Source organism: Monodelphis domestica, chromosome 2 (genome assembly GCF_027887165.1).
Source record: "Monodelphis domestica isolate mMonDom1 chromosome 2, mMonDom1.pri, whole genome shotgun sequence".
NCBI lineage: Eukaryota > Metazoa > Chordata > Mammalia > Didelphimorphia > Didelphidae > Monodelphis > Monodelphis domestica.
This window is the reverse complement of record NC_077228.1, coordinates 109,563,787-109,583,878: the sequence shown is the minus strand read 5'-3', so window position 1 is coordinate 109,583,878 and position 20,092 is coordinate 109,563,787. Positions and strand designations below refer to the sequence as shown.

Sequence of the window (20,092 nt, the reverse complement as noted above, 5' to 3'; positions counted from 1 at the left end):
AAGTGGGAGGCAGAACTAGTCAAGACAAATTTCTAACTCCCTACATACAGTAGGCACAGGAGGCAGAGAGGGAAGGACTAGGAAGGGATGCTTCAGTGCATTAGATGCCCATTTCCTTTCTCTCCCTGCCTTCTCCCTTCCTCTTTCCTTGGTCCTGACCACAGGATCAGAGACAGTCCTAGGCAAAAGGTAGGTTCATAAAGTTTGTCTACATTGCCACACTCCAATCCATGCTCAGTCCCCTTCCCCCTCCATGGTGTCCCCCCTTCACAACGCTTCTCCATGTGCACCATTTTCCTACCTCTTGCCTCCTGCCCCTCATCATCTTGTCCCTCAGTGACCTAATCTCTAGCTTTCCAAGGCGATGCTGGCTAACAGAGGGACTAATGGAGGCTAAGGTGCCACTGAGCACTAATGGCTTGTAAGAAATGGATGTAAGGAATAAAGAAATCATGCTGAATCCCAAGGACTGGGGAGGGGCTTTGGTTAGTGAACTCCATCCCCCTTTGCCATTACTCACTTCCCAAAAGCAAAGCACTCCAGGGTGACCTGCTGTCCAACCAGTGCATAGGTCTCCAAGGGGAATCTGGCCTTGATGCTGGGTGGAGATGGACGGGAGTCTAGAGGGAGGAGCCATGCAAATGAGATGCCAATGAGCCCCCTGAACCCACAGTTTTGGATCTCCCCCGTGCTGAGAAATCAGGCTGAGTGGATTGTTATTATTATTGTTGTTGTTCTGATAATAATAATAACTAGCAATTTGTAAAGAGATTTATGGTACACAAAGAACTTTTTTCATATTATCTCATTTGTTCCTATGTATGAGAGTGGGGGGTGGGGGTGGAGCATATGACCTAGTTTAACTCCTAGGGCAGGAGGTTAGGGAGCTTTCCAGAGGGAGGCAGGTACTCTTCTCAGAGGATTTATCTTCCCTCTTCCTGGGGCTGAATTCTCCTGGGGGTGGGGGTGGGTGTAGGCAGTGGGACATATGCCAAAGGCATTATGGAGAAATTTGCTCTTTAGCCAAGGAAGGACAAAGCTGCAAAAGGGGGCCAGATCCTACCAAGGGGGTGACTGGTCTGCTCCAGAGGGTCTCCTTTCCATCCTCCGCAGTTACTCCCTGTCCCTCCCACAATCCATCCCCTCCTTCCACATGTGCCAGGTTCCCTGAGCCTGACCTTCTGCAGCCAGGTTGAGTTGGGCAAACTTGCTAAAGACACTCTTGGTTATGAAGTCCATGTGGCTGGTGGCCAGGCAGGAGTAGTTGCCCAGGTCAGAGGCATTTGTCCTGGCGATGTACAGGTTTCCCGTTGTCTGGGACACAAAGTGCCGCCCATCAGTAGGGATGAAATTGGGGAATTCATTGAGAAGCCAGCGGTAGGACAGACCTGAGGTGGGGAGATAGGGAGGGAGTTGTGCCACCTGAGCAGAGCTAAGGGACTTTTCTCTGGATGCACAACATGTAACACCTGGGCAGGGGAGAGGGGTTATGAGGATAGGATTCATTCGGTCATTGCTCTTGGCTGCTCAAAGAGAGAGCTATTCAACAGTTCACCTCATTTTAGCTGTTAGAAACGCTAAGTAAAAAAGCGCTGTTCTGGGTGCTGAAAACCAGAGGTTCATAGCTTCGGATCAGGAAGGACCCTAACTCTCAACTCGTCCCAAATCCTCATTTTATAGATAAAGAAAACTAAGAACCAGAGAGGAAAAGTGACCTGTCCAGTCTCACATAATAAGGAACAGTCTTGGGTTTGGAACTGAGACCCTCTGCTGTCAAAACCAGCAATCTATGATTCCGCCTCCAAAATACAGGACCAAAAAAGCCACTGCCCTTAAGACCCTCACGTGACCACTATAAGGTGGGAGCAAAGACACCGAGGTGAGAGACAACACAGTAGGTGCTGGATGATGGCAAAGAATAAAGAGAAGGAAGGTAATAAGCATTATGTGCTTTGCAAATATTATCTCCCTGGATCTTCCCAACAACCCTGGCCCATGGGTGCTATTATTAGTCCCATTTTACAGTTGAGGAAACTGAGGCAAACATCAGATAAGTGGCTGATCCATGGTCACACAGCTAGTAAATGTCTGAGACTGGATTAGAACTCAGGATGTCCTGACTCTAGGTCCAGCTTTTATTTATTCATTCTTGCTATAATTTCCACCCCCCCCCCCAAAATCCTTACCTTTTGTCTTAGAATCCATATTAAGTATGTATTCCAAGGAAGCAGAAGAACAGTAAGGATAGACAATTGGAGTTGATAGCTAGATAGTGTCTGAGGCCTTATTTGAAACCAGGGCCTCCTATCTCCAGGCTTAACTATCTACTCAGCCACCTAGCTGCCCCCATTTTCTGCTATGTTGAAGTCTAAGTGGGTAAGTAATTTACTGACAGGATTCAAGAAGGCCTCTTAGATGAGATGGAATTTGATTGCTATATAAAAGATTTATTCGACAGACAAAGAGGGGAGGGAGAATACTCTGGGCATAGGGGATAGCATGAGCAAAGGCAGAGAGGTGGGAAACTACAGTGTGCAAGGTGGTGGTAGTGGTGGTGGCAGAAATGCAGAAAGTTGCCGAGTTTGGCTGGAGTATGGAGTTCATGAAGGGAAGTAATGAGAGAGAATGATGGAAAGGTAGGGTGGCAACCAGTTATGGAGGATCAATTTGTGAAGAAGGTGGTGATTGGTCATTATAATAGCTGACATTTATATATGTTTTTCATTTTGTCTCATTTGATCCTCCCAATAATCTTGTGAGGTAGGTACCATGATCCCCATTTTATAGATGAGGATGTAGGTTTAGAGGGGATTAAAGGTCTGAAGCAAGACTCAAACCCTGTTTTCCTAACTCCAGATCCAGCAATCTAACTGCCTCATTGTGACACTAGAATTGAAGGAACCTGGAACTATGCTCCCAAGGGGAAAGCCTGAGCCTCTATCCCTTCTCTCCTTCCCCTTCAACATGCCATCTTTCCAAGAGTACCAACCAAGCAATGTATCTGATTTTATTTCTTGTCTCAGGCATGAAGGACTGGATGACTCACCTGGGTAGTGGGCAGGTGGATTGCAGGGCAACATCACTCCCCAGCCCTCATGGGTTTTCACAGGATCTCTTTCTTCCTTGGAGAATTCCTGCAAAACTAGGAGACAACAACAGGGGTCATTACCATTTTCCACTGTCCCAGATCTCAGAGTCTCTGACCTCAGGAATCAGCCCTTGTTCATGCTCTTACCATGGAAGGCTGTGGGGTACAGTAGAAAAATGCTGTTATTTATTATTTTGAAGTATTTATTTCATTAGATATTTTCTGATTACTTGTAAATATTTTAAAACATTTTTTGATTTCCAAATTTAAGGTGTTATTATTTGACTAAAGGACTTAAGTGGAAGTCCCAGCTCTGTCACCACCTGCGTGACACTGGATATTTTTTATCCCTCTTTTTTTTCCTTTCAAGGCTTTGCAGAGGAAAAGATATGAATTATACTAAGGTGTTAGTGATTTGACATTTTACTCTTTCCAGGAGATAGACTGACCTCATCCACTATTCGTGAGAAGTTAATGCCACTTGGTGAAAATTGGTGGGAAGAATGTTCTCTGTGCCTAGAGATGTTTAAGACTTAAACTCCATTCTAGATTTTCTCACTGGTAGGTACACAGAGTAGAAGGAAGAATTTGCCTAGGCTGGGCAGCAACGAGAGGACAATGTTTAACCCCAAGGACATACTTATGATAGCAATAGCTAGCTTTTATATAACACTTAAAATTCTATTTTAGAATCTATACTATATATATTGGTTTGAAGGCAGAAGAGTGGTAAGGGCTAGGCAATGGGGGTTAAATGACTTGCCTAAGGTCACAAAGCTAGGAAGTCTGAGGCTAGATTTGAACTCAGGACCTCTTAATCCACTGAGCCATCTAATTGCCCTATATAATAACACTTTGAAGGTTTGCAAATATCTTTACATATATTATCTCATTTTATTCTCATAACAACCTTGTTTTAAGTGCTATTATCATTCCCATTTTACAGATAAGGAAACTGAGGCTGAGATAAGGTCACCTATCTAGCCTCAGAGCCAAGATTCAAACCTACATTTGCTGACTCCAAGTTCAGTGTCCTATTCCCTTTAAAGTGGCATTTTGGGGGTAGCTGGCCTTCCTGTCATACCCTATCAACAAGTAAGTCTGGTCCTGATGTGCACAGCCCATCCCAAAGCCATGCTATGCCCACATGATCTTTCTGAGGTCATCCATCTCTCCCTTCTCCCTTAGACCTATCAAGACTTACAGCCAAAGCGGAGCACAGCTTCTCTGCTGACCACTGTGCCTACTGGGTTGGAGGCCAGGCACTGGTACACACCAGCATCCTTGGCTTTGGTGGGGTTCATGATGACCAGATTGCCTCCAACCAGCTGGTAGTGGGGATCCTGCTCCAGCTTCATCTCAGTACCATTCATCTTCCACCTGTTAATAATGAAGAAGAGAAGGGCTGATGAGTGTCTCCTTCTGAGCCAGGGCTCTTTTTGGCTCTAGGGAACAGGCTATCTCTGACCTCAAAGGGCTCTGTGACTTGGACTTTAGCACAGTTCTCATGCATGGTTTGGTATTGTTTTTAAGGGAGAGAATGTATCTGTTGCTTGGAACTACCTGTGACCCAAGCCTAGGAATAGGGCATCTCACCTGTATGTAGCTGGAGGACTTGCCCGGGCACGGCAGGCCAGTGCTATCTTCTCTTCTGATGACTCTTCAGGGAACAAGGAGCTGACAGGCTGGTCCTCAAAGATAGGCCCAAAGATGGTAGGAGAGCCCTGGGCTGGATTCCAAGCTGGAAATGTGGGAAGAGCAATCATAGAGACTTGGGAGTGGAGCCAAAACTCTCATTGCTCCCAATGAGGCCAGTCTGGTCTAGAGAGAGGAGGATTTGGGTTCTATCTAAAGACTAGCTTCTTAGCAAGCGGAGTGTCCAAAAGTAGAATGAGTTGCCCCAGAATCCCTGAAGATTTTCAATGGAAACTTCTTGACCACTTGTTAAGGATCATAGGGTCACTGACTTTGAGGAGACCTCAGAGACCAACCTGCTCATTTTAAAGAAGAGGAAACGGACACCGAAGCAATTAGATGACTTGTCTAAGGGAATGTAGATAATAAACATTAAAGGACTCAAACCCACAGTTTGTATTGTTTCCATTCTATTAAGATAGAAGGCAGTCCTGTTCAGATATTGTTCTCTCTCTGTGTGTTTGTGTGAGACAGAGGCAGAGACAGGCAGACAGAAATAGAGAGATGGAGACAGAGATAGAGGGAGAAAGAGAGAGACAGAGACAGACAGATAGAAATAGAGAGGTGGAGACAGAGGGAGAAAGAGAGAGATAGAGACAGAGAGACAGACAGATAGAAAGATGGAGACAGAGACAGACAGAGAGGGAGGGAGAGAGAGATAGAAAGAGACAGAGAGGCAGACAGAGAGAACTGGTAAAGAATCAGGGTTTGGAATTTTTGGCTGGACCTGAAGGATAGATTACAGGGTATTTGGAAACAAAATCATCATGCAAACACTACCAATAATAGCTTATGCACAGACACACATATAAAGAGACCACTCTTTACAGTTACGAATGCACTTTTCTCAGTTGAGTCTTATAACAATCTAGTTTTTCCTGTTCCCATTTTACAAATGAGGAAATTGAGACTAGTTAATCCCCCAAATCGTATAGCTAGTGAGCAGCAGAGCCAAGACTGAAACTTCAGTCATAGCATCACAGAATCTCAGAGTTTAAGTGGGCTACAAAGATTTCCTGACTGTCCAGCCCCTCGCTGAACAAACATCCCTCAGCAAGGTCCAGTCTTTGCTCCAAGACCCCTACACTGAGGGGAAGTCTTTCATTGCTCCCCGAGTCAGTCTGTTCTGCCTTTGGATGGGTCAAATTGTTAGTACGTTTTTCAATAGGGACAGCTGGGTGGCTCAATGGATTGAGAGTCAGACCCAGAGATGGGAGGTCCTGGGTTCCAATCTGGACTCAGACACTTCCCAGCTGTGTGACCCTGGGCAAGTCACTTAACCCCCATTGGCTAGCCCTTACCACTCTTCTGCCTTGGAACCAATACACAGTAGTGATTCTCAGAGGGAAGGAAAGGGTTTTTGTTTTTGTTTTTTTTTAAAGAAAGAAAGATTTTCATTACATCAGATCTCCTGGCCTCTGTAACTTCTCCTCTCTCCACCTTGTGGGTCCAAGCAGAATAAGTTGCAAACCTCTTCCAGGGGACAGGCCTTCAAATACTTGAAATCACCTAGTGGATCTCCTTAAATCTTCTCTTTTCTAATACCAAAAGGACTTTAGGATAAGGAATAGCTTTAGCTCAATAACACTTAGCTATGTGACTATGGATGAATGAGAGCCAACAAACACGGATGAAGCGCCTACTTGGTGACTTTTTTACACTGATGTCATTATAGGTTTGGACCAAAGAAAGGTCTATGTGCCAGATGCTGTGCTAGGTACAAGGGATACAAATACAAAAATTAAGCAGCTGCTGGCCTCAAGGAACTTATATTCTAGGGGAGGGGTATGTGTGTGCCGTGACAACATGTCCTCAAGTAAACACAAAGCGATTTCAAGAGGAAGAGACTTAGGAGATGGGTTAAGAGCTAACATTCATATAATGCCAACCACATGCTAGACTTTGTGCAGTTATTATCTCATTTGATCCTCACAACAACCCTGGGAGGTGGGCTCTATTATGATCTTATTATATAATTATAAATGTAATGGAACAAAATAATAAATACAATAATATAAATAAAACATTACAGAATATAATAACTATAATATAAAACAAAACTATAAAATATTATATAATAAATTTAATAATATAAAATATTATAAATATTATGCTTATTTATAGGCAAGAAAACTGGTCAACAGGTTAAGTGACTTGCCCAGGATCACACAGCAAGGGGAGGTCATATTTGAACTCAGGTCTTCCTGATCCCAGGCATAATGCTCTATCCATGGAGCCATGTAGTGGCTGCATAGCCAAGCTTTGAAGGAAACTAAGAATTCTTGGAGAAGATGAGGAATGAGCGCCTTCCACATGTGGGGCTCCACTCATGTAAAGATATGCTGGACTGGGAACAGCTAGCAGGCTACTGAGGAGACTACTGGTTGGTGCCATAGTGTATAGAATGCTGGTTCTGGAGTCAGAAAGACTTGAATTCAACTTTGGCCAGTCATGGCTAATTCATCCAGGACAAATCACTTAATCTTGATTGTCTAATCCTTGTCCTCTGTCTTAGAGTTGTTATGAATACAGAAAATAAGGGTTAAAAAAATCATTTAATCCCCTGGGGCTCCATCACTCCTCTTTGGTTAAATGAGAGAGTTGTGCTGTTATTTAAAAAATGTCATAAAAAATCCAGTTGGCTCATGGATTTTTACTCTGGGCAAGTTTTGAAGGTGAAATAGCCTGGTGTGGTGGATATTGATGACTTTAAATCAGGAAGACCTGGGTTCAAGTCTTACCTCTACTACACATCATCTGTGTGACCCTTGCTAATTACTTGTGTCAATCTCAGTTAGAATGGAGGACCACTAAACCCTACTTAAGGATCTAAACTAAAAGTTGAATATTGACTTAGAAAACCACATATTAGCATTATTTATGTTGTTATTTTTTAATTTATTTTGTTGAATATTCTCCCACACACACATTTTAATCCAGTCCAGCCATAGAGAAAGTGTGGTGACTGCCTGCTTGACACCTCTGTAGCATAGGTTTCTTCTTTTTCTCTATAAAGAAATGCCCTAGAGACCAGATTCTCCAACATCACTCCCCCTACCTCTAATTGCCTCTTTTTCTCAATGGATGGGGTATTTGCAAAGTGAGAGTCAGCTCCCCAGCACTGTTATGATTCTGGTCTTTACCTGGATGTGAAGTCCGGAAGACCTGAGTTCTAATCCGGATTCAGATACTTTGTAGCTGTGTAGCCCTGAAAAAGTCACTTTATCTTTGCCTGCCTCAGTTTCTTTATCTGTAAAATAGGGATAAGTAACAGCACCTGTCTCACAAAGTTAGTGTGAGTCTCCAACGAGATACTAGATGGAAAATGCTTTTTAAGTCTTTAATTGCTGAGTACCACAGAATCGACCCTTTTGGACTGCCGTGCTGGAGAAGACTTTTGAGAGTTCCTTGGACAGCAGCAAGGAGATCAAATCAGTCGATACTTAAGAGAAATTAATTCGACTATTCATTGGAAGGACGAAGAGTGAAGCTGAAGCTGAAAGACTTTGGCCACGTAATGAGAAGACAGGACTGGCCGGAAAAGACCCTGATGATGGATGGGACAAGAATGAAGGCTAACGGAGAAGGGGACGGCAGAGGGTGAGATGGATAGATCGTGTCATGGAAGTAATGAGCATGAACTTGGACAGACTTCAGGAGACAATGGAAGACCCAAGAGCGTTCTGGTCCGTGGCGTCTCAAAGAACTGGACCCGACTAAACTCCTGAACAACCACAAGAGCTATATAAATGCAACTACGGCGACTCTTCTTATTAATTAATTAGATTATATTAAAATTAATAATAATAATTAGAGTTAAAAGAAAAGGTCCCTCGTGGAACTGGAACAAGCAGGATCCTGGCACCAGGCAGGACGCCCCTTGGAATCTGGCAGTCCCATCTCTTCTAGCTCAAGGCTCTCTCCACTCTCAAAAGCCATTGCTGATCTCCCGTCAACCTGGGTTTCCCCTCCCCTTGTGTCAAGCCCCCTTCCTCCGCCCCACCCCACTATCGTCCAGGGGAGAGAGGAGGAGGCTCCACTAATTGGCTGCCACCCCTCAGAGCAGCTGGTTTCAGTGCCTCCTTGATGGCTGATGGGGGAAGGGGGATCCCTATTAACCAATTAATGCTCCCCCCTCCCGGCCCATATCCAGCTGTCAGCCCAGCTCCAGGGGGTGAGGGGCCGGCCCCCCTCTCCTAGCCCGCTCTCTCGCAGCTGAGACCTAGACGCGGTCCCTTGGGCAGGAGGGGGCAGCTGCTCAGCAGCTCTTAGAAGAAGGAAGGAGCCCTTGAAACTCCCTCCCCCGGTCCTTGCTAGGCTGAGTGGGGCGGCGGGACGCAATCTCCTGGGCTGGAGAGCACAGCTTAATCCCGAGTTAATGACCGTGGCCCAGGGCAGGGAAGAGGCTGCCCCAGGCTGGGGACGGGAAGGGGAGGTCTGTCAGGCCGCTGAGAGCATCCTAGAATAATCGCTAGCCTCGGTCTCCAAGGTCTGCGGGGGGTCAATGGTTATTAATAGGGTTGGGCTGGGCTGGGCTGGGCAGGGGGGAGGGGGAGAGGAGAGGAAGGAAGCATCGCGCCTCCGTTTGCTCTATGAAGAAGGGTCTTGTCTGCTTCCTCCGCAGACCCACTCACGGGTGTGAACACTGACACACACACCCTTTTCACAGTCACTGCACACAAGCACATGCATCTGTACACACAGACACAAACACACACACATACACCGAGGGTCTACGATTTCATCAGTGTGGGAACCCCTTCCATGGATCAAAATCCATTTCCGAATAAATCTTGTTTTCTTTTTTTAAATCCTTCCCTTCCCTCTGAGAATCACCACTGTGTATTGGTTCCAAGGCAGAAGAGCGGTAAGAGCTAGCCAATGGGGGTTAAGTGACTTTCCCAGGATCACATAGCTGGGAAGTGTCTGAGTCCAGATTGGAACCCAGTACCTCCCATCTCTAGGCCTGGCTCTCTATCCACTGAGCAACCCAGCTGCCCCTAAATGAGGTGAATCTTAGTAGAAGTTGGGGAGAAGAGCAGACAGAGAAATGACTTTGGTACCTATTCTGTGTGACCCTGGGCAAGTCACTTAAAGTCACTAGCTGCTGGGTGGCACAGTGGATAGAGAGCTGAGCCTGGAGTCAGGAAGACTCACCTTCCTTAGTTCAAATCTGACCTCAGACACTTTAGTAGCTCGGTGACCCTGGGTAAGTCACTTAACCCTGTTTGCCTCAGTTCCTTATCCATAAAATGAGCTGGAGAAGGAAACAGCAAACCACTCCAGGATCTTTGCCAAGATATCCTGTGACTAGCATCAGGAAGATCCAGACACGACTGAAAACAATTGAAAAACAGTCACAATATCATAATAAAAATACCCCCCAAAAAAGTTGTAGGGTCCCAGGCAGCTCACTAAGATTATGAACTGTACAACAATTGCTAATCAGCATTGGCACAGAGAATTTCCAGCTGGGAATTTTCTATACTAATGAAATCATAGGTCTGGTCCACCAAAAATAGTGGAAGCTGGGCTGTACAGTGGGGTAGAGCATCTCTGAACCTGGAGTTGGGAAGATCCAACTTCAAATTTGGCCTCAGACACCAAGAAGCTGGGGGACAAGATACTTCACTGCTGCCTGCCTCAGTTTCCTCATTTGTAAAGTGGAGATAATAATAATAAAACCTATCTCCAAGGGTTTTCGTGAGGATTAAGTGAAATAATATTTTTCAAGAGCTTTTCTAGTTGTAGAGCTGGCTAAAATAAATGCTCACTATCATTATTATTTTTATTATTATTACCACAAACCCACCTCTACATATTACCATTATATGCACTTATATACATAGCTCTGAACCCCAATGAGTACAATATATATGTATGTCCATATATATACATACATGTATACTTTTTCCTTCTCACTTACCGACTGATGTATACATTCATACACACCCTTTGCATACATACATACATACATACATACTTTTTTGTTGCCTACATTTCTTTTATTTATTCCTTTTTGAATTATCATTTATATATAACAATATGATATATAATATAATAATAATATAATACATATGATTTATCATAGATATATAATAAGTATGCTTATCCAATAGAAACAAATTCTCATATTAGCTATGTCCAAAAATCTACATCTCATTTCCCCCCGTTTCTTCCTACTTCTCTCTCACCACATATTTTTATACATACTTATAATGTATATGGACATGGACACACACTTATGCATCCCCCCTACACAAAGCATGCTCCTAAGCTCCAGAATTCTGGAGTGGTTCACTGTCCTCTTTGTCTATTGGTTCCTCCATCCCGCCTCTCCCCGTTCCATCTCTAACTCATTCACAGCCTCCAACAAGTGTCCACCATATTTATATCTATAGATTGGAGCTCTCAGCCTCAACCGCAGTCAATGAAAGCTTCAGGGATGCAAGAGGAGGCAGCATGGGGAATCCAGAGAGAGCACGAGCAAATCCTTATTTATGACCTGTTCTATCCAGGAGATGATGCTGGGAGAGCCCAGGCAGGATTTCCACTTCCCTTCTCCACCTCCCACCCATACCCTCCCTCTCCTTTGCAGGTTAGAGATGACAGATAAGAACTGGTTTCCCTAGTAACACTCGAGGCGCTGAGATGGGGGAATGGCTTGAGGAGACTAGCAATGCTCATGCCCTCTCTGCCTCTCAAGGCACTAGCCATGGACACATGATCTTGCAGGGGTCTCCCTTGGCTCTGAGGTCCTCCTGTTGTCCCTACAGCAGAGGAAGGTGCTGAGTAGTCCAGTGGTTCCGTCTTACCAGCCTCTCCCCTGAAAGTCTCTCCTAGAGGATGCTCCCCCTTCCCCATCGAGCCTGAAGCCTGACGATCTCAACTCTAGCTGCTCTTGGGCTAGGAAGCAGAGGAGGATGGGCAGGTAAAGCTGAGGGCTCCTGCAGATTTGAGTCAGTCTCCTTCTTGTACCAACTCACTAGTTCTGGTCCCCAAACTGGTCTGGGGCATATAGAAAAGCAATGAGAGAGTCAGATAGTCCAGCAATCACATCCCCTCTGAGGGAAGGGAGAAGGGGGTATAGCTCAAGAAGAAAGAGCCTTAACTGCTGAGATACAAAAAAATAGCCTTGGGAAGGGCCCGAAAGCTCTAGCCTAACTAGTGGAGGAGGAAGAAGCGGGCGTCAGAGGAACCAAAGGAGTTGAAGAATATTTCCCTGTTCTTCTCTCTCTTTTTTTGGCCCTCCCTTCATACCAGAGAAGTCTGAATTTTTTCTTTTTCTTTTATGGAGAATTTGTGTATATTTATGGAATTAAAAGATAAGACTTATTGATATTATACAATACACTATATATATTTTATGCATTTCTGAGTTTCTAAACTTTTTTAGTGTTGTCTGTGGCTTCTGCAAAATTTCAAAATTCCCATTTAGGGGGCAGCTATGTGGTTCAGTGGACTGAAAGCCAGGTCTAGACATAGGACGTCCTGGGTTCAAATCTAACACTTTCTACCTGAGTAACCCGGGAACAAGTCATTTAATCCCCATTGCCTGGCCCTTATCTAGCTCTTCTGCCTTGGAACCAATATACAGTATTAAATTCTAAGATGGAAAGCAAGGATTTAAAAAAAATCCCATTTAATTCCTTATTCCTATCTGTGATATATTGACACTGTGATGGGGAAAGTCAAGATGTGGAAGGAATATCTGAATTTGTCAAGATTGGGAATGTTTTCCTCAAGGACCAAATTTCTACCCCCCAACCTGGTTTTGAACATTTGTTCCCATGTCCCCTTCCCAAGCAGGGACACGGTAAAATCTCATGGATAGCTCCAGCTTCCAGGAGAATTAGATGCTAACCCTCATCCTGGGTTCCTTAGTCTTTCAGGTGAAGTCTCTGAACTTTTCTAGGGGAACACATGAAAACAGAGAAGATCCTAGCGATCAGAGAGCCCGGGAAGGAGAGATGTCACATAGGCGCAAATTCAGATAGCTAATAGCACCATCATTGTCGTGATTGAGAAGATCTTTGCTCTGAGCAGAGATGAAATCAGTCTCTTACCTGAAAAAGAGAGCACGGCTAAGGATGCCATCAGCAGCTGCTCAGGGATCCCCATGGTCAGTCTGAGAAGGAGGGACCTGGAGAGCGGAGTGCAGCAAATCTTAGCCCAGAAGAGAGAGGGTGTTGGGACCAAAGGACAAGGACCTGGGAGAAAGGAGAAAAACAAACAGATGAATAAGGAGCAGCCTTTCCACTAGCTTGTGCCCACAGCCCCTCCTAGCCCCTCTTACTGGTGGAGGATGGGGAATTGGGGAGGGGGTTGGGGACGGAGAAATAAATTCATTAATGCTTTCCATTCAGACGAGAGGGAGAAGGCAGGAATCATAGAAGCACTAAGCCTCCCTGGGAATCCCAAGGGAAAGAGCTTGGGCTATTACCAAGGAGCTCTTTCCTGGACTGAGTGCCTCAGTCCAGATCCCTGGGGTGTCTGGCCCCCCCCCCACTCTTCTTTCCCTCTACCCTCCCTCCTTTCCCCTGCTCTGCTCCCTCCTCCCTCTCTCTCTCTTTCCCATAGTAGGGGAGCCTCCCTTTCCCAAATTTCACACGGAATAGCTGGCTGCTCATAGAGTCTCTGAGAGTGGTTCACATGGAGAAAGAAGGCTCCCCCTTCACCCTGTCTTTTGCTCTAGCCCTCTGTCTCCCGGGGAAGGGGGGCATTGACACCTGTGTGTATGGAAAGGGTCCCATTCAGCGGCACGCTTCCTCTGAGACAGCGTCCCAGACCTCAGTTACTCCCCTAGTTCTAAGCCCTTGGAGAGCTGCATTAATGTCTTCAGCCCCAAGTTAATGCAGGCTTTGTTTTTTTTCTTGGAGTGGGGATGGGTTGCATTAAACCATTCACATCTTCTCACCCAGGGCCCATCCACATTCCCTCCCCCTGGTCCTCTTATGACCAACAGCAACATTTGTGAGACGCCTGCCTGACCTGGCCCCTTATGACTAACAGAGCACATTTGTGAGATGGCTGTGAGACCCGGCCCTCTTGTCCCCACCTGCACACACCTGTAAGGCAGCCAGCTGCCTGAGACTATGGGGGAGAGCTCTTTGGGGCCCAAACTGCTAACCTCTGGCTCATCTAACTAGCCCAACACAGAGTGAATGCTGGGTGCAGGGGAGCTTGACAGAACCTAGGAAGAGTTGAAGGCTGAAGGGGCATCCCTGCCAGTATGTGCTGAGACACCGTGGCCAGCTGTTGTGAAGTTCTGGAACAGAGAATACATTGTTCAAGGTAGGGGATCCTGAAGAACAGAACCTTCTGTCCGTGAGCCAGGGTTTGACTTGGACACATGCAGGGGGGATTGACGGACTCAACATTCTATTTCCACACCTTTGGGAAGAATCTAGGCATCCTAGGAGCCAGTGACCACCTCTGGGTCCCTCTAACATTAACCTCTGGAAGACATTCATGATCTCGGCTTTAGGGTTCAGGGAAAGCCCAGGCAATTGAAAATCCATAGGAAACCCCAAATTAGTTCATCATAGACCCCATCCTATAATCCCACTGACTATCCTCTGGGATGTTCTCATGAAGAGCATCATGAGCAGGCTGGAGTTTTCCCATCTATATCTAGTCAGACTTCCTCAAGTGATACTGATGAGTCAAGGGTTAGAATAGTTAGGAAACCAGAGTTGTACTGCTGGCTCTGCTGCTAATTAGCTGTATGCCATTTGCAGGTTTTATTTTATTTATTTAAAATCCTTACCTTTTGTCTTAGAATCAATAAATGCTATGTATTGGTTCCAAGGCAGAAGAGTGGTAAGGACTAGGTAATGGGGGTTAAGTGACTTGCTCAGGGTCACCCAGCTAGGAAGTGTCTGAGGCCAAGTTTGAATCCTCCCCTCTCTCATCCTGGCTCTTGATCTACTGAGCCACCTCTCTGCCTCCTTTATTTTCATTTCATTTATTACTTTTTCCCTATCCTATGCCTCAGTTTCTTTCTCTTAAAATAAAGGAGTTGGACATTCTCTAGTGTCCTTGTTAGCTCTACTACTCAATTAGAGAAGGAGGAAGAACAGTAAGTAATAGTCTGGAAAAATGAGTTGATTCTTCATGGGTCCTGGAGGTTCATTCTATTTGAAGTAAGGTGAGAGAGGTCACTGAAAAAGAATGCACTCTCAGGGTTTACTTCTAGGATTTTGTTCTCTGCTCTCCTAAGTGTCCTTTGGCACCGACTCATTTTTTCAACCCCAAAGACCTCTTCTCAGCATCTACAGGCCCAGCTGTGGCCTGGTGGAACCTTGGGGGAAACCTGGGGCTGGCAGGAAGGATGTTAAAAGGAAGGGGATGGGGAGGCCCTGAGAAGTAGGCTGGGTGGAGGCGATGGGATCCTTATCCACAGCAGATGGGAGCTTCACTTTGTTGAGAAGAGTCCAGGTGTTGCTCCCTCCATCTCCTTCAGTTTGCACAAGGAAAGGACCACCCCATAGAGAGCTGAGACCCCCTACTCATCTTCATCACATTTTCCTTACTCTAACAGTCCTAAACTTGAATCCCCAAACATTAGACTTAAAAAGCAGCTTAGGGGGCCACCTAGTCTAAATCTCTTTATTTTTACGAATGGGGAGACTGAGGAGTGAAGAGAGGGGATACTTGGGCTCAGGCCATCCAGTAGCTTACTGGAAATCTCAGTCTTTCCTGCCTGGGGTCTCGACTTGGTCCCTTGGGTGCCATCGCCTATATTTCCCCACTGAGATAAGGGAAGAAGCAATTATGTTTTTCACTTGGGCTAGGAGAGTTGGGGAAATCTACCAGGGACAGGAGGTAGAGTAGAATAGCTGGCAAAGACTGACTCAACAGATGTGGCATTCAGGACTCTTAGAGGAAGGAAGACCTGACACGAAGGGGATCTCCTTCCCCATCTGGTTTGCTTGGTTATTTATTTATAACCAGCCTCTGGGCCATCTCAGAAGGGGGCTCTGGGGCATGATATCCAGGCTGAGACATTAGGTACAAGCTTACATGCACCCATTCTCCATATGCCTTCCCAATTTCATTCCCACCTGAACACATGTCCACTAGGATTATAAATAGCCAATCTGGCTTCAGCCTACCTTTCCAGGCTTACTCGTTATTCTCCTTCAGGACCTCTCTAGTGGTGGCCAAACTGGCTTCCTTGATATTTCCTGCATATGGCATCCCATCTCCAGGCTTGATGCTCTGTACTGGCTGTCCCTCCTGCCTGGAATGCCCTCTCTCCTACTATGCCCTCTCTCCTATCTTGGGCATCTTTGAAAGCCTAGCTTCCTTAAGTCTTGATTCAAGTGATAGCTTCCTGCTTGATACCTATCCTGGTCTGCTCAGCTGCTAATGCCTTTCCTTCGATTTACATTCATTGACTTTGTCTATAGTTTGCATTTCTCTGTGTCTGGGTTGTTTCTTCCCTAAATTCCTACAGGTTGGATATTGTTTGGTTTTTGAATCCTCAGTGGCAGGCACTTGAACAAAATGTTTAATGCTTTGTGTCCTCTGGGGTCCATGGAGATGAGAACAGTGGAGAGAAGTTTGGACCCTCTGGACGGTCTAGGGTGCCCCGTAAATAGGTGGTTTGCTCTGGACAAAATCTCTGGGGAAAATCTTGGCTTGAATAGTCAGACCATCTGCAAAGGAGCCGCCTATGCCTGGAGATGATGTCACCAAACAATGGCCAGCTTGCCCAGAGGCCCAGCTGGTGGCCTGGGCATGCCGTACAAATGGTTCATGTGTTTAAGGAGCCAGCAGCACCATCTTCTTAGCTGCCTCCCCGCTCTGGTCTGAAGAGGTGAGCAGAAGCCGGGAGCCTGATTTGATTCTCTCTTTTCACTAACCAGGAGATCACCTGAATATCACTGACTTTCCATGAATAATTGAAATAATCAAAATAATAGTAAGAGTTCACCTAGAGCCTAAAGGTTTGTGAAGCACTTTACATATATTATCTCATTTGATCAACAAATTACCAGGGCTCAGGAAGCAGCTAAACTCAAGGATCATCTCCAAGGTTCATTTAATCAAGGATTCCATCACATCCATTCACACAGAATAAAACATTTATAAACTACTTTTCTTGCAACTACCTGCAAAGTAGGTAGGAGTATAATATTATCTAGCAGTTATTATAGAAGCACTTTACAAATACTGCATTTTATCCTTCAAGATTTCCCTGGGAGATAGTAGGTGCTATTCTTATCTCCATTTTTCAGATAAGAAAACTGAGGCAAAGAAGTGAATTGATTTGCCCAGGGTCATTGCACCACCTGGCTGCTTCAGCTAGGGAAATGAATAAGGGGTTGGACTTGAAGTCAGGAAGAGACCTGAGTTTGAGTCTTGTCCCAATCCCGATCCTCTCTACAATAATTATTTCCTCAATTTTGCAGAGGAAGTATAGGCTCATAGATGTTGGGTTATTTGTCTATGATTTCAATAACTAACAAATGAAAAAAGGAAAGTATCAAACAACTCAGGTCTCCTGATCTCCTCCCAACCCAGACTTCTTTCTACTACACCAAACAGGCTCTTTCAATGAGTGTTAACTTCCTGCTCATTCTCCTTGGTTCAGAGCTCTTCATCAGATTACTAGGGGGATGCAGAAGAAGTGGGGGAACCCCAGGCCAGCATGTAAGAACACAGGGGGGCAATTCCTCCAAAATTGAGCAGCATTTATGGAGGGCTGTTCCCTGTGGCACAAGGAGAATCCCCTTGACCACAAACCCAGGAAAGTAGGCTATGAGCAGAAGGTAGATTGAAAAGGATGGGAGGCTTGGATGGGGATGGAAAGGAGGGAGGAGATATATCAATGTCTACTTTACAGGGACCATTGGGGACTGAAACTTACCAAGTTGTAGAAATCATAAGCCTCCTATGGTACCAGTCAGTCAATAAACATGTATTTTTATTGATTTTACCCAGAATGCTCACTCCCTAAATCCCCCACTCAGATCTGCTTTAGTCCCAGTTAAAGTCTGAGTTAATCACAACCTGGACTAGTTCTGTACTTTTTTTCTTCATAACTTTTTTAAAAATCACACTCCTTTTTAAATATTCTTTCTATCCACAAAACTTTCTCTTGTAACCATGAGTGTATATAAGAAGCCAGTCAGTTGTGCCTAGGTGACCTGCAATACTGGGCTCAGGCTCTATGCTTGCCTATTCTTGTTTTAAAAAAAAAAAGATACATATGAAAACTTGGCTAGTCACAGCAAGGCAATGATCTGGGACAATCCTAAAAGATCTAAGACAGGGAATGTTCTGCACCTCCAGAGAAAGAACTGTTGGAGTCGTCTTTCACATCAGTGTGTTTATGGTTTTATTTTGGGGTTTTGGTTTTGTATGAATGTGCTCTTAGAACAATGATCAATATGGAAGTGTGTTTTCCATGACAATAAAAAATAAAATTAAAAAAGATATGAAGAGAAAGAACACTGTCCAGCAAAATAAATCTGCAGGGAAATAGGTCTGATGATATAAGTGACATCCAATTTCCAGGGACCCACCTCTGTGATGGAAAGAGGGAGCCTGCACAGATATATGCTGCCCCTTGGAGACCCAAAGACTCTAGAATGGCCTCTCAGATGTCTGAAAAGTATGCAGGTGTGCTTGTAGGGAAGTGGGGGAAGATCTCACCCCTTGTGGCAGAGCCTTTGGGCTCTCCTGCCTCATCTGTACTTTTCCAGAAATGCTACAGAATGCTGGAGTTTTAGATTTGGAAGGGACCTCAGGGACTTTCTAGTCCAAAACATACCTCCAAAGGAATCCCCATTACAACATACTTAAGAAGTGATTATTGAGCCTTTACTTGAAGTCTTCCAAAGAGGGGAGAATCCACTTTTGGTCAGATCTACTCATTAGGAAGATTTCTCTAATGTCAAGTCTATATTTACCTTTTTAAATTGGGGACTTCTATCTGGGACCTAATCATACCCTCCCTCTACTGATATCATTGGAGGCTTTTTTTTTAAACCCTTACTTTCTGTCTTAGAATCAATATTTAGTATTGGTTCCAAGGCAAAAGAATGTTAAGAGCTAGTAGACCAGGGTTAAGTGACTTGTGTCACACAGCCAGGAAATGTCTGAGGACAAATTTGAACCCAGGATTTCTGATCTCCAGGCTTGGCTCTCTATCCACTGAGCCACCTTGCTGCCCCTATCATTGAAGGCTGAAGTTACTTCAAAACTCCTGCCCATCTTTTTATCTGAGCTCGAGCTGAGCTTGTGCTTTCATCTCTCCCTCCTGAAACCCAGCCAAGCCAAAACTCCTCACTGGGAGGTCACTCCAGCCCTTTCAACATACATACACCTCCCTATATCTGTGCTCACTATTCCCTGATACAGTTCTTTTTTTTCTTCTTTTTAAAATTCTTTCCCTTTTGTCTTAGAATCAATACTATGTATTGCTTCCAAGGCAGAAGAGCAGCAAGGGCTAGGCAATGGGGGTTAAGTGACTTGCCTAGGGTCATATAGCTGTTAGGAAGTATCTGAGGTCACATTTGAACCCAGGATCTTCCGTCTCTAGCCTGGCTCTCTGTCCTGAGCCACCTAACTGCCCCTCTGCGGTAGTTCTGACAGTTCTGCTAGCCTAGATGGTATTCATCTTTCAAAGCTGCAGGTCAAGTCAGTAAACGTTTATTAAATACCAAGCTAAGCCCTAGAGATGCAAAAAGAGTCAAAAGACAGACCCTACCCTCCAAGAGCTTACTACAGTCTACTGGCCCGGGGAGACAACATGCAAACAAATACACATAAATGCGCTATACACAGAATAAGTGGGAAATGACTGGCAGAGGAAAGGCTCTGGAATTAAGAGGCATTCACGAAGCCTTCCTGGAGGAGATGGGGTTTTAATTGGGACTTGGAGAAAGCCAGGGAAGCCAGGAGGAGGATAAGGATGAGGAGGGAGAGAATTGCAGACGTGCCCAGGATGGGCACAGGCATGGTTACTAGGGAACGTTTTATGGATAAAGCAGAGCAGAGGGAGCGTGATTTAAAACAAGTTAGGAAGGGGAAAAAGCCAAGGAAAGAACCAGTCTAGGTTGTGATGAACTCAGACTTCTACTGAGACTAAAGCAAATGTCTGCAGCTGAGAGAATGGAGGGTCTCGTTCATGGAACGGGAGTCACTGGAGGTGACAGGAAGCTCTCCTGATGTTTATGAGGGAGGTTAGAAGGGGGTGAGGTCCTGTGTCTTCTGAAGCCTCCCTTGACCACACTGCTCCCAACTCCAAATTCTTGTCCTATTATTGAATCCCCATCCTTTGACATTTGGCATTTG

At 45.1% G+C, this 20,092-nt stretch overlaps 1 protein-coding gene and 1 long non-coding RNA gene across 6 annotated transcripts in view; one reads left to right on the top strand and one right to left on the bottom strand.

Moving 5' to 3' along the window:
- CNTN2 (contactin 2) overlaps positions 1-20,092 on the bottom strand; it is a 63,305-nt gene that overhangs the window by 29,086 nt on the left and 14,127 nt on the right. For 2 of the 5 annotated variants that reach the window (XM_056815792.1, XM_016430101.2), the window contains exons 2-7: positions 12,850-12,993; positions 4,685-4,829; positions 4,293-4,468; positions 3,047-3,142; positions 1,179-1,388; positions 521-620 (exon numbers count right to left, since the gene is read on the bottom strand). In XM_056815792.1, the coding sequence (XP_056671770.1) occupies positions 521-620; positions 1,179-1,388; positions 3,047-3,142; positions 4,293-4,468; positions 4,685-4,829; positions 12,850-12,904 (782 nt within the window). In that variant the 5' untranslated portion in view covers positions 12,905-12,993. Of the gene's footprint in view, positions 1-520; positions 621-1,178; positions 1,389-3,046; positions 3,143-4,292; positions 4,469-4,684; positions 4,830-12,849; positions 12,994-13,510; positions 13,738-15,900; positions 17,308-20,092 lie in introns of those variants that run through there. The other 3 variants (XM_016430100.2, XM_007481248.3, XM_007481247.3) reach the window with 3 other exon arrangements.
- LOC103092026 (uncharacterized) overlaps positions 13,604-20,092 on the top strand; it is a 39,200-nt gene continuing 32,711 nt past the window's right edge. Inside the window, exon 1 of the long non-coding RNA XR_008916176.1 lies at positions 13,604-14,077. This is a non-coding gene — a long non-coding RNA (uncharacterized LOC103092026). The remainder of the gene's footprint in view (positions 14,078-20,092) is intronic.